Genomic DNA, 14,496 nt, shown 5'->3' with positions numbered 1-14,496 from the left:
GATGTTACTCAATTGGCAGGCAACGTCTTGTCATTTAGTATTTTGCCATCTCACTGAAATGGAAAATATTGGGTGACAGGAACTCGAACATAAACTAGAAGCTTTATACAAACAATCAGATGACCATGATGAGTTGTAGGCTGTCATTTGCAAATGCTCGAGGGTCTTTTACTATCTGTCTGCTGTTTCCCAAATTTGCCACTGAAATTCTCTTTAGTTTACTTCATCAAGTCTTCTATTTCAACTTATTCTTGTACGCAGCAGAGAAACTAGTTTGAGAATTGTCACTGGTTATGCGTCCTTGAACTGAAGAAGCATGGAATCTGGTGCATTCAGGCTCACCTGTAAGAGTGCAATAACTTTCTATCAGGCAATCATGTCTAGGACTTTAACTTGGTCAAGATTGTGTTTAGATTCATGGTGGGAGCTCCAAATGCCACTAAATGGGGCTGAGGTATTCAAATCTTTATTCTGTTAAATTTGCAGGAAATGAAGAATTCACAACCCCTTTAGCCTTCATTGTTATATGAGATTGCGATTGCCAAAGCTCTTTGCTTACTGATAGGAGAGCCTTAGCTGCTTTTGGAGGTGGTTTTGTGCCTTGTGGTTTGCTTCCTCCTGGACCGTTGGTTTCTTTCTGAAGTTTCAAGTGGTTGCAACGATCCTGTGTGGCATCTCCTCATTGATTCTATGTTTGGCTTCCAAGAAAACATATACAGCAAGGGAAAGGATCAATCTTGAACGTTCTCTTCTCCCCCCCCCCCCCCTCCCCCCCAAATGATTATCAAAAAGAAACGTTTTTCTTTTAGGTGTTTAATTATAATACCAACCATGATGAAGCGTTGTATAAATTCTCCTAATTGAAACTGTAATAGTAGGGTCCATAAGAGAAGCAGAGGAACTAAACAATAAAGCCAGTAAAATTGCATTAATTATTTGAACAACACCAAATTCCTCAAGAGGATTACGTTTATACATAGTAGGCGAATCCCTTAACATGAAGAAGTAAATAAAAATTAAAAGAAAAAAACTCGGGATCATATGAAAAAAGCAGCAACCATGTTTATCGTACATAACAAGTAGTATCTTCAAGTTTCATCTGCATTAGATGGATTTCCCGGCATGGCTGCTGCGGGAGTTGCAGAAGTAGAACTCCCATCATTTTGGGATGCTGACACAGAAAACAATCCTTCAAATGGCCATTGAACAGGAATCCAATATCTTCTCCCATTGCCTATTCTGTCTCCTCCTTCTCCCACTTCTGCCATAGCATCATTGTTCTCGATTCGCCCTTCGTTGCTCCTGGAGCCATTAGCTTGAATCTTTGAATCATCACAAGGCATTTGGAACCTGCAAACTGGGCAAGAACTATGAATCTCCAGCCAGGGAAGAATACACCCACTATGGAATTTATGTTTACATGGCATCTCTTTTGCTTCATCTCCAACATCAAACTCCTCGAGGCATATCGAACACTGCAAACTCTGATCAACAGCAACAGTTGGCATTGCTTGAACTGCTTCTTTTTGTGCAGGAGGAGTCCCATAACGATTAGGATCATTTTCTGACAAATGCTGAAGCAATAAATCCAAACCAGGTCCTATAAGGTAGTCCCCCAAGGAACTTGCCATGTTTCGAATCGGGTTCTCAGGTTGATTTGCATCAAAAGGAGCTTGAAAAACTAAGGCCTCTTCATTAAAAGGATTAACCAAAATCAAACTGTTACTGTTGTTGTTATTGCTAGTATTACTCTCCCCATTATTTTCAGAATTCTCTGAACCTGAACGAAGATCCTGAAGCATACCAAGGATTGAAGCTGGGCTTCTCCTCCTCCTCGTCCTCCGAAACAAAGATCGAAACTCTCGCTCGAGTTCACCATTTTCTTCCTGTCCATTGCTGGTGTTCTGTTCTTGAGCTCGTGCACGAGAAGGACCTAAACCACCCATCATTCCAAGCAGGATTGGAGCCCATAGAGAGAGTGCACGTTCTGATCCAAGCTCAATGCCATTGTTATTGAGGTCTCTTGTGCTGTCCATTTCTTCAACGAACCCACTTTCACAGACAGGACATTTAATCTCAGCTTCCATAACTGGAGTCACCATCCTTGAGCACATATGACACCAGTATCGATCAACCATTGCATCCCCCATCCTCCTTTCTCTATGAGACAACCTGATTAAATCACATAAACAGAAAAAAAAAAACAATCATCAGAAACCAAGACTCACATGAACAGAAGAAAAAACACCAAGTCAAAGCAGATTCTTTGAACCCTTCTCAGATGATGAACATAAAGATTTTTTTTTTCTAGAAAAAAGAAGAACAGGATGTGAGAACCTGATGGATAGAGGATGAGGTTTGAAGTTTATCTGTGATGGGGGGTCTGCTGTTGCTGGTAAAATAATGAGGTTAGTTGGGAGAGAAAGAGGAGAGAAAAAGGATGGTGTCCTCTCCTTTTTATCTCTAAACTTGTCAACTTTTTTAATATAGATTAATGATTTTATTACCAATCATTTGAACAGTTGCAATTCATTTTGATTCAGACTAAATTAATACCAACTTGTTATTTTTGTATTGGTTGTTTGCTTTTCTTGTAGGATTGTGTCCCATTGGATCCTACTGTTTTTTTTCTTTTCTTTTGATAAAAGCTCATCACCTCTAGTTTCATTGACTTAAATTAAACTTTTTTTCTTTTTTTTCTTCAATCAATGGTAACATATGGAAATGATTTAATTTATGGTCAGAATTTTTTAAAAAAAAAATTAGTACAAAATATTATTATAGTTTATAAAATTAAACTCTTTATTTATTAATTGGATTGAAAATAAAAATTAAGTAATAAATTTTGATAAAATAATTGGACTTAATATTAATCCACCCAAGGTTTATTTACTATTAGATCCTACCCATTTGCCTAATTGCATTTTGCACCTATTATCATTTTCCGGAATTTGAATATTTTTCCCCCAAAAAAATGGAAATTCTTCTTTTTGCCAAAATTATTTGTCATAAATACCCTAATCACATAGACGAAAAATTGGAGCAATCTTGAGGGCATATCAGGAATCACACGGTCAGGGTGCAGCGGAGCAACTATATCAACGAAAAACCCTAACACGGAAGAACTCATTACTTGATCTTATCAGAGCATGGAGAGGACTCTCTCTTTGAGGCTGGCGTCTCTCTTTCGACTCTCTCTTGAGCTGCCCTCCCATATTCTATGGCCGCCGGCGGCTACACCACTGAGATGGAGAAAGAGGGGTTCGCTTTTCTCCCAATTAGAGGTCCAATCCTGCGATGAAGACTGCCTGCGGTCAGAGCCCAACTTCGTTATACCGATTGGGCTGTGATGGCCTCGCGGGCTATTCCAACAAAATAAACTTTCTATTTTGTCTGATTTGTTTGTTTGTTAGATAGGTTAACCTTTTTACGCATTGGATTGTTTCTTTAACTTTTTTTTCCTTTCATTTTGTTCAGCAATGGTGAAGAAAGCTTCCAGTGAACGTGAGTTCGATCCAAGATTCAACCGGTGAACGTTAGTTCGATTTCTGGCTGGAGAAAAGAGAGATTTTGGGCGATGAGAAAACAGTCAGCCTGCAGCCCGACGGCATGAGCTATGTAAATAGTTTTGATTCAAATGACTGATCGTAGACTTGTTTGTATTCACAATCTTGAAATTCGGCAAAGCAATCAAGTCACAGATCGGTGTTTTACTAGCAATTATTGTTAATTAAGTGTCGTTTTAGCATTGTTCTTTAAGAACCTGAAGATAGCTGTGTCGTGTGTGCGTGTGATATTTTTTTCAATAGATAAATTGCTTCTCAAGGCCCAGTAGATAGTAGTCCTGGATAATAAAATTAGGGTACATAACAACCAAAACTAGCTTCTTGAACAAAGGCCCTAGCCCAGGACAAAAACCTAGCGCTCTGTTTACAGATGAGCGTTCCGCTGCCACCATCGCCTCTGGTGGCACCATTTCCTCTGGGAGCATAGAGCCACCGGAAACGCTAGGGTTGCAAGAAATATAAATTAAGTCCATAGAAGCCTAATGATCAAGCAGATCAAAGGGTCAATATATTATTATTTTACCAAGCATCATTGTTTTAACAATACTGATTTGAAAAATCAGAAGAGAATAAACGGAAAAAAAAAAAAGGCTATTCGTTTGACAAATTTGAAGGATTAAATTCAATTCCATCTCACTTATTGAATTTATTGCATACAGTGACATTTCATGGAAACACTTCCAAGCTAAAAGCTTAAAATACAGTCAACTAGAAAACTCTCACACCCTTCAATGACCTGTGGGGATTTTACCCTAACCTTGAAAATTGGTGAGGCACAGAGAATCCCTTTTCATCTTCTAAACCAACATTACACATCAACCCATAAACAGGGTGTGAACTGAAGAACAGCAACCCAAGAAATGTAGCATTTGGGGCCATGGCTAAAAGGGCCCATTGCTATGACCACCATTGTAACTATTTTACAATTACCATCACATATCATAGTTTACAAATCATTTATAATTAATCACTACTAATTACCATTAGGAGCTTTAGGGTTTATAATCTTTTTTAAGTGATTTTAGTCAGTTTTAGTCCCAGTTTATAAAAGCTAGAACTGTCTACCAGTGAAGGTTTGGCCATAAGCCCAGTTGGGAGGAGCAACGTTGTTTGAGATGATAGAGTCTCCATCACTTGTTGTGACCTTGAAAGAGAGTGCTTGACCATTAAGGTTGGAGTTGCTTTGCCAATTTTGGCCCCAGTTATGAGACATTAGTTGCCAACCAGTTGTAGATCCTTTGATGGAGACGGACACAACATCACCAGCACCACCAACATTGGTTATAAGGACAAGGTTGAAGTATGCATGTCCATTTATGGTGAACCTTATTCCTCCAATTTTCCTGCAAGCAACCCTGCAACAAAAGCAGACAGAATGTGAACACAGTTCTTTTAAATAGACGTGCATATACGCACAGATTGCAACTATTGAATTCAAGTCAAAATTATGATACTTTTACAAGGTTTATTTGTGATATATAAGTTCATACACACTTATCTATAACCAATGTAGATCTCGAAGGACCAGCCTGTGAAGTACCCAATCGGAAGGACCTCAACAAAGATCATACCACACACGTGTGCACACCGGCTCTCCCCTCGGCTTGTTTTTTTTTTTCACATAAGAATAAATGTGTACATACCCAGACCGTAGCCACAAAATTCAAATTAAAATCACTATAATTTTAACAAAAATCAATCTGTGTGAATACAATTAACTGATTGGAGAACTGATTAAAGAAAGAGGCTTGACAAAATAATAAATGATGAAATAGTTAATTATGTGCTTGAACTTTGGATATATTTTCTCATGGGTCGAATTTGACCTTACCTGAAAGTTACAGAGTATAAATAATTGTATATTTCCTATCCTATATTATATATTTTTTATAATGGAACTTTATCTCAGTCTTCTCCATTAACGTACCTTACCACCGAACCATATTAAATTTTTGTGACTATTCTCTTTCTCCTTATCTATCAACGAGTGCAGGTGTATATTTGTTTCAACAGAAAGCTTAAACAGTTGTAGAAAATTTAAAGTTTTACCTTCTGTATTGAACCGGGATTATCCCTGCTTTGGAATGAGCTATGTGTTGAAAAACAGGCTGAGAAAGATCAAAGTGTTGCAAGGGAGGATTGCACCAGCCTCCTGCATTGCTTGGGAGAGCACTATTTGAAGGGCAAAAATTTGTTGCTGTGACAATTATGGAACCTGTTAGGCACCACGTAGGATCATCTGCACACTTGATTTCAAAACATGCTCCACAAGTTAGTCCATTGTTGAATAGAGCAGTGCTCAAAGCAGCTGTGTTTGTCCCATAGCCTTGGCTGTAAAGGTTTCCGTAACCACAAGCTCCTCCTACAGCAAACCAAGAATTTCTTCAGCCAAGAACTACATAGTAAGGAAATGCTTGTTCAACAGGTTTTGATTGTGTTTGCTTCTTAGTCTTGTTTGGTTCAAATGAGTTAGGAAGTGAATTTCTGAAAGTAACTTCAGGGAAAAAATGCCTTCAACTTTCCAGAAAATCAAGTAAAAATACCAATCAAGCAGATACAATTTTAACACCTACTAGGAACTTGAATTTCCCTAATTGAATTACTCCAACCAAATAAGGGCTTTGTTCTTACCCATTGTGCCAGAAGCATCACCACCTCCATAGAAGGTAGCATGAGCATTAGACCATCCACTTGCATACCCATGAATTCTTTTGCTAATGGCTAGGAAAGTTATCAGATAAATGCCAAGAAAATCCATTTCCTGCAGAAAGAGTAAAGAAAAACAAAGTTCAAAAATCCACTGATCCTATGTTTTTGTGATGATATGACAACATAGAAGACAAATAACGAAGGATTTGTGCTTACAGAAGTAGTCTGAACTTAGAGAAATCAGATTGGATGGCAAGAGTCAATGGATGTATAGAAGGAAAAAGCTGTATTTATAGACGTGCAAAAGAGAACATTGGCTGTAATGCTGCCAAGCTCATAGCCCCATGTGTGCAGGATTAAATTATGGAATAAAAAAAAAAGGCATAATTGACATCTCTTGTATGCCTATAATTTTATGGAGTTGTCACTTTTGCCGCCAGCTTAATAAAGAAAACTGAAAAAGGATATCTTGATTTTTTTTGAAAAAGAAGGAACATGTCTGCTTCAGAAAGCATTAGATTAGCAAGAATGACTGTTTTCCCACCAAGATAAAGCCTTAACTTTATTGCTTGACACTAAAAGATTTGTCTTGTTAAAGTTAAATTTCATCATAGGTTTGTTCTTGTTAGCCAGCTTTTCCAAATTCTTGTAGATAAAAGAATCAGATATAACGAGATAGTAGAAGAAGGATTAGAAAGCTATCTTTTTTCTCTTATTTTTGCATTGTTTATTCTGTATTCTCTCTCAAGAAGTTCAAGATGTCTACAGGGAATCACCTGTGGGATTTGCTTGTGGTGGAAAGTTTCAGATAGTTTTTTTTTTTCTTTTTTTTTATTCGGGAGATAAAAGTGGAAAGTTTCAGATAACTAGGAAGAAATATTTCAATTAAAATGATTGGATGTCTGTAAAAGTTAGAAAGATAAGAAAACTCTTTGAATCTGTAAACTTGAATGGATAAGAAAATAAGCTATTGTGATGTTGCAGAAAACAAAAAAAAAAAAAAGAAGTGGGGTAAATCCCTTTGAAGACAATCACATCTCTGAAATTGAATTTCTGTTAGTTCAACCTCTGACCCATTTTACTCGAAACTTCACAATTACTCTTCAGAAAATGCTATCTTAGAAGACAAATTGATCTTGCAGCTTGTGGGGAGGGATCACAATTTGCATTAAAAAGATCGTGTTATATGAATAATATGTTTAATCTTGGATTCAGATTAGGAGATTCATATAATATTATTTGAATTTCTTTTTAATAATATGATATTATGTGGCGTTCAAATCTCGTAATCCTGCAATGTTCAGAAATCATCAGAATTGAACCAGAAAGCAATCAGATGGCTGCACATTGTGGAAAATAGGTTTTTTATCTGCCATATTTTTCTCATCATGCTCCTAATAGCTTTTTCTCTTTTTTTTTCCTCCCCTTCATAGAAATCTTAGCTGTGCACACCTGATCAACGATCCTACTTCAGCTGCGAATTCCACTCATAGAACCAAGAACTATGGATCTTTACAGCTCAATCGCACTTGAACTTTTTATCAAGTTTGATATATATATATATATACATTTTTTTAAAGATAATAAACGTTATAGAGATAATTCCATCATACCAGCAGATACTTTGCAGAGTTATATCTGGTTCTTTTTTCAAGTGTCTGCAATTTTTCACTCCAGTAACTATAAACCAATAAACCAACGAGTGAGTTTTAGCTTGATTGTACAAGGTTTTTTACTTTTTTTAGCCAAAAGTAAAGGAATGGTTATTGGAGTGTTGAACACATATTTATAGAGTTCAACACCAGACTAAACCCATGAGTTCAAATCCTAGTTAAACCAAAATTAACTGAAAAACAAAAAAGACCATAAACTAAGAAAGGTTATGCTATTAGAATATCTTCGGCAGCTCACTTTCGTGAATGAACAGAATACAGCAGAAGCACATAAATGGACACACGTGTACTTGCACAGGTCATGAAGTTCTCAAACATGAAGTCTGTACAGCTGATAGGATGCCCAGCGAGTTAGTTGTGTCTGTGTGTGTACACACTTTTTTGAGGGGATCAAAGCCAAATACTAGGAACATCATAGGACGAGTAAAAAGTTGATACCCCAAGTAAAGAACAAACCAGCTCATGAACATTATCCATTTAGGATCAGGACAAAACAACAGTTAGAAATGCAAGTCATGGCAAACAATTTTATTTCCTTCTTTCACCTAATTCATCTTCCTTTCTATTTGGAAGCATCCTCACCGTCCAAGAAATTACATAACCTACGAAGGATAAAGCCAAATTTAAGCATCAAGGCTTTTAATAAATAACTAAGAACAAGAAGATAAAATAGTTTTGTATCTCTAGCACCAAACTCTCAAGAGATGGCAGGTATTCTAAGAACAAGCAAATCATAGAAAAGCTTGTTAACAAAATAAAAATTAAAAATAAAAAGAGCTGCGTTTAGTTGAGATTTATATTCCAAAGTGCACATGGGATCACATGGCCACTGGTTCAAGCTGTAGTATCATCCTGTGGGTCTACCTAAAGATACCTTTGGTAGTTGAGACTCCAATAATTTGCCCCATCAGATTATACCAACTGAGGGGTTCTCACGGTTTACAAAGATTGTCCACCCAATGCCAACTCTAACTAAGCCCCATTAAGCTATAAATTAAAGGTACTTTCCTAACACACTTGTGTATCCCACCCGTTTAAATTATGAAGGACCCACTTGGCCTTCCCTGTAGACTTGTGGTATTCGCCAGCATGCTTATAACAGCACGTGGATGTATCATGCATAATTGCAGAATCAAGCTACCTGCCTGTACTTGCATGCACTGAAATGGAGGCGCACAGGGCAAATTTGAACTCGCCCAAATCAGTGGAGACAATGGACATGTAATCTATGAGACTGAAACTTCCAAGAATAAGACATGCGTACACTGGAATATCCAACTCTTTAAAACTTGCCTGCAGGCTACTAACTAACAATAATCAAATATACACCTATGGCTTTTCTCGTAGCACGTCAATATAGCCAAGAATGAAGATGAGCCACAGCTTATATCATTAAGTGGATACACAAGGGTTCTTAATGATGTCTCCGAAAAGTGAACCCACGTAAGTTGACAAAATATCTTGACAAGAAATGGTTCACCAAATATCCAATTGTTATATCTACTTACACAAGGATACATACATGAGGACTACTGCATAGAAATTTGGGATTGAATTGGTTCGCGGCTAGATGAACCTTTCTTGTGAGATACCTTAGTACTGAAAATACCTTTACCAACCTTACCCCTAAAGGTAAAATGCCCTTTAAGGCGGCTTGTTAATGAACCATTGTCGTTCCACCTACGTACTGCTCGAAGCCAGTTTTTCCTCAACCTTCCTTTGATGTGAGTAGAGGCCTCACTATTGTTGCGACTCCCCAGGGCTTCAGATATCACCACCCCTCTGTTTCTCCGTATGGATCTCAGGGCCAACTGTAAGGGCTCCGAAATTGATGAGGATTCTTCAACTGATCCAATGGTTTTCAAGCACAAGGGGCAAGGAGGGTCATGAATATGAGCCTTTGGAGTCGCTTGTTCTAAGCATTCAGCATGAAACACATGACTGCAGGGTAGCACCCCAGCAATAGGCATGTCACCGCCTCTCATGATCCGATGTGAACTCCAGGGAGACTTCTGCCACAAAAACTTTCCACAAACTCCACACTTCTGATCTGGAACAGCACTGTTAGGTGATCTCAGACTCTCCATATCCATATGCTCTGCCATGTCAAACCTGTCACCATCAAGCCCCAAATCATAACTACTGGCACTACTCCACCTAAATCCCTCTCTTCTAGAGCTTGCACTGGGGTCTGGTGACGTCTCCAACTTTTGAAGTTCAGTCAGGGTTCTGTGGAACTTATACTCCACGCTTGAACTGTTATCAGGCCAACAAGATGGTGATGCCAAATTCTCACCTGGTATCAACCTACCAATGTTGCTGATATCAGCATCACCAAAGGTTTCACAATCTGACACAGGGTTGCGGAATACTAGAGGGTAAACAGTTTTTGACATGTAAGGGCGTCGGCTTGGAAAGTTGCGATTGGAGAAAGCCAAGGGCCGTTTGCTAGTTGATTCCCAATGGCTGGGCTCAGACAGTGGAGATGGGGACCCAAAACTAGGGGATGCTGTGGTAGCTCTAACAGCAAATCGCCTCTAAAACATGAAACACAGCAGAAAAATGTTAATAGAATTCAATTATTTGTTAACATTATTTTCTATAGTGCAAATAAAATGAAATCACCTCAGTGGAAGGCAATGAATAGGTCTGGGATCTTGATCCTGATAATTGAGAATATGTTAACAATAGAACAAATAAAAGAGTAAATAATAAGTTATTTAGAAACTTGGCATAAAACCAGGAATGAATAATGCAACACGATTTGAGTAACATGCTAATGTCTACCAACAGAGTGCTGCAAATTTTTATGAACCTACACAGCCACATGCGCCAGCACAGATGCATAGGAATGAGAGTTCCTGATCATCAACAACAGAACTCTCCACTCTCCTAATACTTGCTATCTTTCCAAAGCAAAGTGAAGCATAAGACAAAGATAACTGGCTAAACATGATGACCATGTTAAGGACCAGCATACAATATTCAACATACACTGCTCTCAGAGGGACATTACACTTTTGAATATGACAAATGAGGAACAACAGTTTACAATTAGACCTATTTTCTAATAGTAATATTTGCTGTACAGTTTACTATGGTGAAAGAGTACCAAGTACAAATATGTATAATCATTACTTGATATCTAGCTTGAAGACAAGCTGTAAGAAAAGGAATCTGTTACTTTGGCAGATCCCAAGATATTGCTAATGTTTTATTGTGCAGTTATCTTGCAAGAGGCCACTCAAGATTCAAAGAATCTTGCAATATTTTCAGCAACATACCCAAGATGCTAAGATCTCATTCTATGCAATTCCTGACATTCAATCCAACTCTCATTTAAGTTCTCAACAATACAGAACATAATATAGAAGCTGCCTAGTGAGCATCTTTGGTCACAGGTGATTCTATAACCAATGACCACCAGGCTATATTGAAAATACTTTTGGTTACATATTACCTGAGCCACAATGCCCATGTACTAAGTATAATACGACTCCTAACACAATGCATGCTTACTGGTCTAGCACCAAAAGACAAGGCCATCAATTTGGATTGCTTAATTCCATATGCCAAGCACAATTCTGTTTGTCATCAATTCATGCAGCAAACTGTAAATGATAACACACGGCAAGCTGAAAACAGAAATGAGAAGTGCAAGAGAATTGAAACCTCACAGAGAGGGTGGATGAACAAAACTAAAGAGGCTGATCCACCCCCCCAACCCCCACTTTCTCCCTAAATTAGAACAAAGAACAAAGACTGTGTATTGCATGAGTCCAAACACCCACCGAAAAAAAAAATGTGAACGCCTAAATTAAATTGGAACATTTAGCATCTAATAATTGCATAACAATTAAACTGAGTTTACCTCCCACAGTTGAGGCAGCAACCTCGCCTAAATTAAATTTTTGAACTGGTGATGTCCACCGGGGTTCTTGAACATTGTCAGGCAGGCTATCAGAATAAGAGAGCACCCCATCAGAAACAGAATGATGATGATTGGTTAACCGTTCACTGCCAACCCAACTTCTGCTTCCTCTGCTGTTTGAGGATAGTGAGTAACCATGAACTCCATGAGATCCATGGGGTAAAACATCTGAGTGTAATCTGCAGTCCCACATCCTCAATGGAGGGGGAGAGAAACTCGAGTTTGTGTGCCATTGAGGTTCATCATGATTGTTTGAAGAGTCCCTACCACCTGTAGGTGACTTTCCTCCATGTGGCCCAGCGGCCACACAACAAAGAGCACCCGTGTTAGCTATTTTCTTCTGGCAACGGAAAGGTTGTCTCCCAGTCCAATTAGATATATTTATGAGCAAATGAAGCTCCACATGTGTAAATTTAGACACAAAGTTGACTGTAGTAGCTAGTTTCAAGAGCTGCTGCTGAGCATACAAGCAAAATGAAACATTAAAGCATTAAAGGTAGTAGCACCCAGTGTCTTGGATCTGATAGAGGAGGCTACCAAACTTCCATCCTGCAATGATTTAATATATCTATACACAAGCTACTTCTTCAAATATCAATATGCTAAGATGGTTTCTTAAACCAAGCTTCCGCTTGCATCTACCTGAAGTCTGACCTTCTCTAGTACATTTATCTGAACAAACCAATTCAAAAACACATCTGAGACTGAGATAGGAGTTCCTCCAGAACCAAGATTACTATGTAACCACAGGTTTGAAGATAATAGACAGATAATTAATGATAAGACAAGTTCATGAACAATAAACTTCTCATAAAATGTGAAGAAACAGATCATAATTAATACTAAATTGGCATTTCACAATAATACAAGGGCCCCTTTAGAAGTGCAGAAAAATCCTAAACAGACAAGCACAATTATGTTTCAACAGTTAGAGATTCAGATTATGTCGTATACCCCTGTACCTAAAAGAAACACTAAACTAAGTACATCATCAATACACTACCAAACGGAACCAAAATCATTACTTTCGGGAGACGACCATATAAAAAATAAATAAATAAACGATCCAGAAAATCAATTCCTTCTAAACACATTAATATCCCTTACGAAACCATTAAGCAGCTGCTAAACCCTAAAAAACCATATTTAATTGGAAAAGTACCCGCACAAAGTAAGCATCAAATCGAACACCCAGTTGACAAAATTACTCACACAGGAATCAACCAGCAGCAAATTGAAACATGAAACCAATAACACACAGTCAAATGAATACAAAAACCAGACATGGGTCAAAAGAGGAAGTGACTTGAAATGGAAACAATAGAAATGGGTAGTTTTAAATTAAGGTTTAAGAGAGAGGAAAGGGAAGACAGAAAGAGAGCGTACCCTAGTTTTTGAACTCTGAGGAAGCACAGTGATGTATAGAACAATGATTGAGTATATATCTTCCTAATTCTTTTTCACTTTTATGGAGAAGATGAGACAAAAGAAAGGGAAGGGGAAAGCAAAAGGCAAGAGCTTGAAAGTGATGGGCATGATAAATGATTTGAAAAATAGATTAAATTAAATAATTAAAATTTTTAAAATAAAATAAAATACAGCTATACATGCTCTGTTAGTTATTACAGTTTTGGATTTCAGGTGATATAAATGTAATGATTATTAGGGTTTACTATAAATAACATAAATCTGAGATGTTGTGTTCAGCTCAGAGAAGAATCCTTAGTCCTAGGTTTCATTTGATTCTCTTTTAATTCAACCGTCTTCTTTCCTGTTATTTGCAAGTACCTACGCTACTACTACATTGTCTGATATGGCCTTTTTCGAATCTGCAGTTAGATCCGCTTCCGGTTTGATTTAAATTTAAAATCAAAATCAAAATCAAAATCAATCTGATCTAATTTGAGCTTAAACTCAAATCTTAACTATATAATTTCAAAATACGTATTCGCATTTTGCAAAAAACAAAAAATTTTGTATTGCTTAGCTGGATAACCTAGGGTTTGGTAGAAAAGTATAACTTAGGGTTTGGGGTTTGTGAGATTTTTTGCTGGAGACCCTTCACCAAACCTTTTATGAATGGGCTTTGGATAGGAATCACTTTGTATGTGGGCCATGCTCATGTACTTCTAAAAACCATTAATGAATTATGCCTTTTTATTTAAACCAGAAAAAAAGGCTAAATTAACTTTAACTTTTGAAAATTGAAAAGTTAAAAAAAGTAAATTTTTTATTTAATAGTTAATTTTTGGATGAGAATTTTATCAATTGCTTCAAATATGTGAATTTCTGATATTTTAAATAATTTTAAAGAAAATGATTTAAAATTTTGAAAACATAAAAATAACAGTCTTAGAAAAGATTGAGTTTTTTTTATTATTTAGTAACGATTTAATTTTATTATTAAATTTTACTTTAAATTATAATAAATAAATTTTAAGTAAAAATAGGTTAAGATTTTAAATTTAAATTAAACACTAAAATTAATTTCAATGAAATTTAATTTAAGAAATCAATTTAACTAATTAAATTAAAATTTTTAAATAAAAATACTTTTTACATATTATTTTTTTATCCATCCAATGAAAAGTCAATTTTGCCCTTTAAACTTTAATTAAAGGTATTTCTAGGAACCATTATTCTCCTTGTTTTTCACTTGCATGCATATATATAAATA

The 14,496-nt window shown here is 36.8% G+C and overlaps 3 protein-coding genes across 4 annotated transcripts; all 3 read right to left on the bottom strand.

The window, feature by feature from the left end:
• Positions 1-902: 902 nt before the first annotated feature.
• On the bottom strand, positions 903-2,482 carry LOC110620418 (E3 ubiquitin-protein ligase SIRP1). The gene is made up of 2 exons (XM_021764146.2): positions 2,338-2,482; positions 903-2,172 (listed from the first exon to the last, which is right to left on the bottom strand). Exon 2 carries the CDS (start codon positions 2,148-2,150, stop codon positions 1,089-1,091), a length of 1,062 nt encoding a protein of 353 aa, XP_021619838.1. The 5' UTR covers positions 2,151-2,172; positions 2,338-2,482; the 3' UTR covers positions 903-1,088.
• A 1,683-nt stretch (positions 2,483-4,165) lies between these two features.
• On the bottom strand, positions 4,166-9,209 carry LOC110620120 (expansin-A15). The gene is made up of 4 exons (XM_021763706.2): positions 6,432-9,209; positions 6,198-6,327; positions 5,616-5,928; positions 4,166-4,921 (listed from the first exon to the last, which is right to left on the bottom strand). Exons 2-4 carry the CDS (start codon positions 6,322-6,324, stop codon positions 4,618-4,620), a joined length of 744 nt encoding a protein of 247 aa, XP_021619398.1. The 5' UTR covers positions 6,325-6,327; positions 6,432-9,209; the 3' UTR covers positions 4,166-4,617.
• A 36-nt stretch (positions 9,210-9,245) lies between these two features.
• LOC110620341 lies at positions 9,246-13,361 on the bottom strand. Of its 2 annotated transcripts, XM_021764038.2 has the most exons (4): positions 13,206-13,361; positions 11,760-12,491; positions 10,514-10,551; positions 9,246-10,425 (listed from the first exon to the last, which is right to left on the bottom strand). In XM_021764038.2, the coding sequence occupies exons 2-4, from the start codon at positions 12,010-12,012 to the stop codon at positions 9,418-9,420; spliced, it is 1,299 nt and encodes a 432-aa protein (XP_021619730.1). In that variant the 5' UTR covers positions 12,013-12,491; positions 13,206-13,361; the 3' UTR covers positions 9,246-9,417. The 2 variants fall into 2 exon arrangements, with proteins under 2 accessions (XP_021619730.1, XP_021619729.1); XM_021764037.2 differs by having other exon boundaries at positions 11,760-13,287.
• Between the last annotated feature and the right edge of the window lie 1,135 nt (positions 13,362-14,496).

The sequence above is a fragment of the Manihot esculenta genome, chromosome 8 (genome assembly GCF_001659605.2).
Source record: "Manihot esculenta cultivar AM560-2 chromosome 8, M.esculenta_v8, whole genome shotgun sequence".
Lineage (NCBI taxonomy): Eukaryota > Viridiplantae > Streptophyta > Magnoliopsida > Malpighiales > Euphorbiaceae > Manihot > Manihot esculenta.
This window is presented reverse-complemented; position numbering and strand designations above follow the sequence as displayed.

Coding starts and splice junctions, on each gene's coding strand:
- LOC110620341 (XM_021764038.2), bottom strand. CDS start 12,012: ATGTGGGACTGCAGATTACACTCAGATGTTTTACCCCATGGATCTCAT. Junction 10,552..11,759: donor TGCTGCCTCAACTGTGGGAG/GTAAACTCAGTT, acceptor CTCAATTATCAG/GATCAAGATCCCAGACCTAT. Junction 10,426..10,513: donor ATTCATTGCCTTCCACTGAG/GTGATTTCATTT, acceptor TTCATGTTTTAG/AGGCGATTTGCTGTTAGAGC.
- LOC110620418 (XM_021764146.2), bottom strand. CDS start 2,150: ATGGGGGATGCAATGGTTGATCGATACTGGTGTCATATGTGCTCAAGG.
- LOC110620120 (XM_021763706.2), bottom strand. CDS start 6,324: ATGGATTTTCTTGGCATTTATCTGATAACTTTCCTAGCCATTAGCAAA. Junction 5,929..6,197: donor TGATGCTTCTGGCACAATGG/GTAAGAACAAAG, acceptor GGTTTGCTGTAG/GAGGAGCTTGTGGTTACGGA. Junction 4,922..5,615: donor ATCCCGGTTCAATACAGAAG/GTAAAACTTTAA, acceptor CTTTTGTTGCAG/GGTTGCTTGCAGGAAAATTG.